Raw genomic sequence first — 8,995 nt, 5'->3', positions numbered from 1 at the left:
AGAATCCCTTGAACCCAGGAGGTGCAGGTTGCAGTGAGCCCAGATCGTGCCACTGTACTCCATCCTGAGTGACAGAATGAGACTCTGTCTCAAAAAAAAGATAAACACAGTATGTTTCCACTGATATCAAGTATTTACAATAGTTAAATTCATAGAGTTGGAAAATAAAATGGCGGCCCCCAGGGGTGGGCGAGAGAGGAATGGAGGGTTTGTCTAATGGGCACAGTTTCCATTTTGAAAGATAAAAATGTTCTGGAGACGATGGTGGTAATGGTTGCCAAGCAATGTGAATGTACTTAATGTCATTAAACTGTAAACTTAAAAATAGTGGAAATTGTAAACACTTTTATTGACCCTTCTATATGAAATAATATATATGTATAATTTTTAATATTTATACATGGTATATTTTACCATAATGAAAGATGAAAATTAAAGCATGTGGATCTTTAAAAAGAAAAGAAAGAAGCGAATAATACACACAAGCTTTCTCCTGATCAAAGGAAGAGCCCAAAAGTTTCCATGGACACTCATTTTTCTCTTCTTCATCCTCCATTAATGTGAGGAAATCCTCAGAGACTGGGGAACTTGGGCCAGTTTGGCTAATGAGGAGCTCTGTGCATTGAGCCCCTGAGGCCATAGAATAGTAAATACTCAGCCTGTGCCTCCAGCCCTGCAGTGTCAGCTTCCAGTCCAGTGGGCTCCACACCTGTCATCTGCAACAGGAGGCTCATGTCTGACCCTGTCTTCCTGCCAGTCCTGAGGACGGAGCCTGAGCCTCCATCGTGCACCACGCAGGGAGGACAGAGGACCTGCTCTCCGTGGTCATGGCGCAGCAGAGGGGAAGCGCAGCTCAGTGAGTGCTGAGGGACGGTCGGGAGCCTTGTTTCCTCATCCTCAAGACAAACAGGACAGTGGGGTGGCCAGAAGGGAGGACACCAATGTGCAAAATATCAGCTCAGACGACTATGGGGTTTATGTTCTTGGTGATGGTGGGGACCTAGAAATCTCATTCAAAGTTTTGCTTTCCTCCCATACTGGTTGTCATTTTCATAGAGATCTCACACATGATAGCAAAAAATGAGTCCCTCTCAACTATTCCTAAGCACAATAAAAAGATCATGAAAATGATGAGGAGGAGGAAGAGGGAGACGACAGTAGCCAGGACATCACAATCTCTTCCTATGGGCTTCGCAAGTGCCAGGCTCTGAGCTCTGTGGTCTATTTGTACCAGGCTCTGAGCTCTGTGGTCTATGTACCTTCTTTCATTTCATCTGCATAGTCTTCTACAAGTGATTAGTGCACATTTCATGACTATTTTACAGACTAGAAAAGGAGCAATGCATTTTTATATAACTCATACCAGATCATGAAGTAGAGAAGGGTGACATCCCATTTGAACCAGGCAGTCTAACTCCAGACACACGGCATTTAGCCAGGCCTCTCTCTGCATTCAACCTGCCCTCTCAAGTCCCTTTCACTCCAGGCTGAAAATGACAACCAGTGTGGGAGGAAAGCAAAACTTTGAATGAGATTTCTGAGACCCTGCTCACTCTGCCCTTCTCTTTGGGTGATCCTAGTAGACCAAAGCTAGACCAGTGGGTGCTACGTTCACTGTATCAAATATAGAAAGGGCAGCTGAGATCACATCAAAGATCCCAGAAAGAACTAGCACACTCAAGCCTGTAATCCCAGCACTTTGGGAGGCCGAGATGGGCGGATCATGAGGTCAGGAGTTCGAGACCATCCTGGCTAATACGGTGAAACCCCATCTCTACTAAAAAAATACAAAAAACTAGCCGGGCGATGAGGCGGGCGCCTGTAGTCCCAGCTACTCGGGAGGCTGAGACAGGAGAATGGCGTGAACCCGGGAGGTGGAGCTTGCAGTGAGCTGAGATCCGGCCACTGCGCTCTAGCCTGGGCTACAGAGCGAGACTCCGTCTCAAAAAAAAAAAAAAAAAAAAAGAACTAGCACAGGATCACTCAGGGCATCTCTCCCTTGCCCCGTTCCTGGCTTTCCTTGCAGCAATCCGCCTCCTCAAAGGAGACATAAAATCAGGTCTTGACTCCATTTCTATTCAGGAAGGTGGAAACAGTTTTAAAAATGCACCTTAGATGCACCTGTAGTTAAGATCTTTGGTCTCTGCTTACAACTTTCTGACAGCTGGACAATAATGAAGAAGGGCAGTGCCTGGGCCTCAGAGACCGACCATTTGGTTTTGAATCTGCCCATGCCACTGACCTGTGTGAACAGGCTGAGATGTCCATGCCTCTGAGTCTCAGCACTGTCATGTGAGCTGATTTCTGGTAGATCCAACTGCAGTGAATAATGATTAAACAGACTATGGGTGCTCCTGTGAGATCTCTATGTGATGGATGCATAAAGTCAAGGCAAAGTGAATTTCAATATTCTTACTACTTTTTTTTTTTTTTTGAAACAGAGTCTCCCTCTTGTCACCTAGGCTGGAATGCAGTAGCATGATCTCGGCTCACTGCAACCTCTGCCTCCCAGGTTCAAGTGATTCCCCTGCCTCAGCCTCCTGAATAGCTGAGACTACAGGCACGCGCCACCACACCCAGCTGATTTTTGTATTTTTAGCAGAGACACGGTTTCACCATGCTGGCAAGGATGGTCTTGATCTCTTGACCTCGTGATCCACCCGCCTTGGCCTTCCAAAGTGCTGGGATTACAGGCATGTGAGCCACCGCACCTGGCCTTTCCCCCACCCCACCCCCCATACAGTCTTGCTCTGTCGCCAGGCTGGAGTGCAGTGGCGCAATCTTGGGTCACTGCAACCTCTGCCTCCGGGATTCTAAGGGATTCTCCTGACTCAGCCTCCCAAGTAGCTGGGATTACAGGTTCCCCCCACAACACCCAGCTAACTTTGTATTTTTAGTAGAGATGGGATTTCACCATGTTGACCAGGCTGTCTGGGACTCCTGACCTCAGGTGATCCACCTGCCTCGGCTTCCCAAAGTGCTGGGATTACAGGTGTGAGCCACCGTGCCTGGCCAAGAGTAATATATTAAATAAATTTGGAAACATTGCTCCCATATTTGAGTGCGCATTTACTTCTGTGAAGAATCAATGTCAGAAAACCTAAGAATGATAATAAATATGAAAAGTAACTAGCATGTAAAAACATCTTCTGATTAAGAACTATAAAGTTCAATTTAGTTTTTAGATAATGCGGTCCTAGCTCATGTATAGTGCTTATAAATATTCTACATCAAAGGAATTTATAGCACAGTGTCAGAATAAAATAAAGTGTATTTCACTGCTTCTTAATTTCTTTCAATTAGGTTGAGGTTTTTTCTTAAAGAGAGAAGAACATTTATTATTTTATTTTTTCTGAAGAGAGTAGGCCATATTTTACTGAGATCATGGATTTGTTATATGTTATGTTTTGGTCTTCTAACATTCTTCAGTGGATTTTCTCTAAAGTAGGTATGTACAGAAAGAGTTGAATAGCACAAAGGTAAATCACATAAAGATTCTGAGATTTTTGGGTTTGTCACAACTGAGAAATATTGCTGAGCGTATATGGTCCTCAAGCTTGAAAATGTTCCTTGTGACTCGCTTGTATCCAAAATATACACACAGCATTAAGTGCTGGTTTTTATCTTTTATTTTTCCAATTCTCTTTCCTTTCAAGGTGTCCAAGTCACACAGACCCACAGAATCTCACGGGTGTCTCAGAATTCCTCCTCCTGGGTCTCTCAGACGATCCAGAAATGCAGCCCGTCTTCACTGCGCTGTTCCTGTCTCTGTACCTGATCACGGTGCTGGGGAACCTGCTCATCATCCTGGCCGTCAGCTCTGACTCCCACCTCCACACCCCCATGTACTTCTTCCTCTCCAACCTGTCCTTGGCTGACATCGGTTTCACCTCCACCACCGTCCCCAAGATGACTGTGGACATCCAGTCTCACAGCAGAGTCATCTCCTATGCGGGCTGCCTGACTCAGATGTCTTTCTTTGTCTTTTTTGCATGTATAGAAGACATGCTCCTGACTGTGATGGCCTATGACCGGTTTGTAGCCATTTGTCACCCCCTACTCTACCCAGTCATCATGACCCCTCACCTCTGTGTCTTCCTAGTTTTGGCGTCTTTTTTCCTTAGCCTGTTGCATTCCCAGCTGCACAACTTGATTGTGTTACAATTCACCTGCTTCAAGAATGTGGAAATCCCTAATTTTTTCTGTGACCCATCTCAGCTTCTCAACCTTGCCTGCTCTGACAGCGTCATCAATAACATATTCATATATTTAGATAGTACTATATTTGGTTTTCTTCCCATTTCAGGGATCCTTTTGTCTTACTATAAAATTCTCTGCTCCATTCTAAGAATTCCATCATCAGATGGGAGGTATAAAGCCTTCTCCACCTGTGGCTCTCACCTCGCAGTTGTTTGCTTATTTTATGGAATGGGTGTTGGCGTGTACCTGACGTCAGCTGTGTCACCGTCTCCCAGGAATGCTGTGGTGGCATCAGTGATGTATGCTGTGGTCACCCCCATGCTGAACCCCTTCATCTACAGCCTGAGAAACAGGGACATTCAAAGTGCCCTATGGAGGCTGCACAGCAGAACAGTCTAATCCCATTTTCTGTTCCATCCTTTTTCTCGTGTGGGTTAGAAGGGGCAACCACATTAAATCTCTACATCTGCAAATCCTGCCCCCTTGGTCACAGTGTTTTTGTTGCTTGATGGATTTTACTCCTTTCCACATGTCCTATGTGAATATTGCTTTCTTTGGTAAGCCTTTAACTGGAATGGGTGAGTATTCTGGGATCCTTTGTTTAATGTAAACATCGTGACTGAATCCTCTATAGCTAGACAGACTCCTTCAGTTTCTGAGCAATGACCCTGTTGTCCAGGTGAAATCACAACCATCTTTTTATATACAGGAAGTCCTCACTTCATTTTGTAATTCCCTGAAAATTGACTTTATGGAAACAACATACAGCAGGTCCTCCAACACCATTGTTTGGTTCGAAGTTGTTTAGTTAGAATGTTGATGAGGGATAAATTGGTTTCACTCTACATAATTTTGCTTAAAGATGCAGTTTCCAAGAGACTATCAAAGATGCTAACTGAGGACATACTGTACATCACATTCACCCGTTTCCACAGTTCATGTGGAATTTCTTTATAAACTGCTTCTAGGGAATCGATTCAGGCAGGTTATGTGTAGAGATCCGTGTCACTGGTCCTCAGTCTTGGCTTTGATTGAAATCACCTGGGGAGCTTACAAATGCTGAGGCCTGGGTCTCATTACCTGAGATTCTGATTTACTTGCACCTGTGTGGGTATGCGGATTTTTTGTTTGTTTGTTTGTTTGTTTTAGGCATTAGAGATGGTTCCAGTGATGAAGTTCCTAGAGGGATCAAGCTCCGATGAGGAAGAACAGAAGTTAATTGTAATATGATTTCTTCAAGTACGATCTTCAAATGCATTTTCCTTCAATGCCGTACAAATTTTTATCATGGTGTTTTTTCTTACCACTTAGCATTTTCATTTTACATTTGCTGAAGTTACAGATTTATACACACATTGACTGCTGTTTTATTTCACACTTGTGCATACACATAAAATGGGAAATAGAAAAGAATTAAATGGTCACCCTATCTCTAAAGCTTCACATTTCAAGACTTTTTAAAAAATATTTATTTTTTAAAAGTTGTCTCAATTAAGAAACTGTAGTATACACACAAGATGAAGTATTATTCAACCTAAAAAATAATAAAATCCTCTCCACTGCAGCAAAAATGGATGAGATTGCAGGTCATTGTATTAAGTGAAATAAGCCAGGTGCAGAATGACAAATATTACATGTCCTCACTTACATGTAGGAACAAAAAAAGAAAATCTTGGCCAGGCATAGTGGCTCATGCCTGTAGTCTCAGCACTTTGGTTGGCGGAGTCGGATGGATCACTTGAGGCCAGGAGTTCGAGACCACCCTGGCATGGTGAAACCCCATCTCTACTAAAAATACAAAAATTAGTCGGGCGTGGTGGTGCATGCCTGTACTCCTAGCTACTTGGGAGGCTGAGGCAGGAGAATCACTTGAATCTATGAGGCAGAGGTTGCAGTGAGCCAAGATCGTGCCTCTGTACTCCAACCTGGGCAACAGAGTGAGATTTCATCCCACACACATACACAAAAGGAATCTCATGAAGGGGCAGAGAGTAGAAAGGTGGCTAGCAGAGGCTAGGAAGAAAAGGAGTTAGTTGGGGAATGAGGAGAAGTTGATAATTGGGTACAAAAATACAGAAAGATGGAATAAACGAGTTCTAGTGTTTGATAGTACAGTACAGAAATTTTAGTTCACAAGAATTTATTGCACATTTCCAGAAGACTTGGAAAGAAGCTTCCTAACTTTCTCATTATGCTGGTGTTTAAGCTATTCTCTTTCTGCTCCAGTCATACCCTTCAATACTCTTCTTTTTGAGGCTAGATTGGAACTCTTGAAATCATGCCGATTTTTTTTCATTGTTTTGTTTTGTTTGTTTGTTTGTTTGTTTTTGAGACAGAGTTTCGCTTTTGTTGCCCCGGCTGGAGTACAATGGCGCGATCTCAGCTTACGGCAACCAGAAAACACTTTTTACTAAGTGCTGAGAACTCAAAAACCAGAAAACACTTTTTACTAAGTGCTGAGAACTCAAAGAAATCAAAAGAAAATATATTCTGAAGCAATGTTAGCCTTTTCAGTGAGTAGAAACCCAACCCTCTGGGGACAATGGCTAAATTTGGCCACATAATGGTGCTACTTTGAAATCTACGTCCAGAAGCAGCATGGTGAGGTCTATGGAAGTCCCCAGTGCAGATGAAGCTCTCCCATTTGCAAGTTTGTCTCCGAGGTATATTTGTTGGGATTTGATAGTGTGGTGAATCAGAGACTCTGCTGGAAGTCAGAGGAAACTCAGCCGGGTCTTGATGTCCTCGAAGCCCAAAGTCTTGACTAAGGATGAGACCTTTGGGATGAGCAGCATCTGAGATGTTCCCAATGACACCCCAACTCCTGGTTTTCATGCCTTTGTGTAATCTGCTCTGATGAATGGTATAGAGCAAGTGACTTATTTCCTAACAAAGAGAACGTGGAAGAGAAGTGATACGATGTCACTTCTGGGAACATGGTGAGAGACTCCAGCTTTCTTTTTACCTGCCTCATCTTGGTCTTTGGCTTGGTGGCATTGATGGATGCCAATGGCTATGTTGTCAACTCTCGGGTGGAGAGACCCTTATGACAAGAAATAGAGGGAGTTTTCTGGCCAATGTTTGTGAGCAACTTCACCCTGGCACCAACCATGTGAGTGAGCTTGGAAGTGGATCTTCTGCCAATCTATCCTGGAGATGACTGTAGCTGTGGCCAGAAGGTTGACTACAACTTTCTGAGGACTTCTTGAAGTATGTAAGAGAAGTATCAGTTATCAAATAACTATGTAATAATCAATAATATTGGAATATACCAGTGTGACTCAATTAGAAAAAAAAAAAACTGAGTCCTGAGGACTAATTCAAACAAGCATAAAACATAAGTCTCTGGCACATAAAAAGCCAATGTAATAGCAACTAATTAAGAAGTTCTCCTGAAAGACAAATATTAACTGAGAACATGGAAATATTATCAGATTCTTACTATAATAGAGCTAATTTTCTCTAGAGTATGTGATTAATACAATAGATCCACAGATATAAATTCACATGAGTTATTTCATTGCCAATTGATATGATTTGGGTGTGTCCCCACCCAAATCTCATCTTGAAGTGTAGCTCCCATAATCCTCTGGGTACAACAATGGCTAAATGCAGCCACATAAAGGCGCTATTTTGGAATTCACATCCAGAAGCAGCATGTTTTGTGGGAGGGACTTGGTGGGAGGTAATTGAATCATGAAAGCAGTTACCACCATGCTGCTCTCATGATAGTGAGTTCTCATGAGATCTGATGTTTTATAAAGGGTTCCCCTCCCCTCTTCACTCTGCACTTCTCCTTGCTGCTGCCAATGTGAAGAAGGGCACGTTTACTTCCCTTCCACCATGATTGTAAGTTTCCTGAGGCCTCCTCAGCCCCGCGGAACTGTGAGTCAATTACACTTCTTTCCCTTATAAATTACCTAGTCTCAGGTATGTCCTTAGAGCAGCATGAGAACAGACTAATACACCAATCCTCCCCTCTTAAATTTTGCACTAAGTTTCTTATTCTTGCAACTTGGTATCAGAAGTGAGGAATACACACTGAAAATGCAAAATATTTGTGAAAGATGTTAAAGACACACAAAAAAAGGAAGACGTCATGTGTTCACAGATTAAAGGACTTAGCATTGGTATGATGTTAGTAGTACCCAAGTGATCTGCAGATTCCATGCAATCCCTAACAAAACACCAATAACAATTTTGCAACAGAAAAATCCATCCTGTAATTCATATAGAATCTCAGGGAACTCTGAAGAGCCAAAATAATCTGGAAGCAGACGAAAGTTGAAGGTCTCAATGGCTCAATTCTAAAAGGGTGTACTGTTCCTTGCAACATCCTTCGAAGGGGCAGGTGGTAAAAATTCAGGGACTCTTTCAGGGGGCTCACCTAAGAAGTTGCCTGAAGCGGTTGGAAGCCACCTCTTCCTGATGCAACTTCAGCTGCAGAGATCAGGGAAATAGAAGAAGGCTTTAAAGGCCTGAGACTTCTGCTGGCAGCCTTCCCACCAGGCCTGCCTCCTCCCAGGAGAGTCCCTCCCTAAGTCCCAGTCCCTGTGTGGGAGCCTGCTTTCTGGAAAAGTTCCCACAGCCTGGGGGCCACAGGCCCCAGTTCCAGGACTAGACCCACCAGTGACCACGGTGTTGGGATTCACCAACCCCTCCAGATCCTGCTTCTCACCTGCAAAACAGATAGTCTCTCTGTCTTTATTTGATCAGCACTACTGAAGCTCACATGAGACAGTGTGCGCAAGGTATGTGAAAAACCCTGGGGAACTTACTCTCCAGCTACTGTAAG

At 43.4% G+C, this 8,995-nt stretch overlaps 1 protein-coding gene across 1 annotated transcript; it reads left to right on the top strand.

Moving 5' to 3' along the window:
- The first annotated feature begins 3,088 nt into the window (after window positions 1–3,088).
- Window positions 3,089–5,168, top strand: LOC111530274 (olfactory receptor 7E24-like). Its single transcript, XM_023197439.2, has 3 exons — window positions 3,089–3,125; window positions 3,725–4,566; window positions 5,136–5,168. Exons 1-3 carry the CDS (start codon window positions 3,089–3,091, stop codon window positions 5,166–5,168), a joined length of 912 nt encoding a protein of 303 aa, XP_023053207.1.
- Window positions 5,169–8,995: the final 3,827 nt, after the last annotated feature.

The sequence above is a fragment of the Piliocolobus tephrosceles genome, chromosome 21 (genome assembly GCF_002776525.5).
Source record: "Piliocolobus tephrosceles isolate RC106 chromosome 21, ASM277652v3, whole genome shotgun sequence".
Taxonomy (NCBI): domain Eukaryota; kingdom Metazoa; phylum Chordata; class Mammalia; order Primates; family Cercopithecidae; genus Piliocolobus; species Piliocolobus tephrosceles.
The sequence above is the reverse complement of the archived record's forward strand: the minus strand, read 5'-3'. Positions and strand labels throughout refer to the sequence as shown.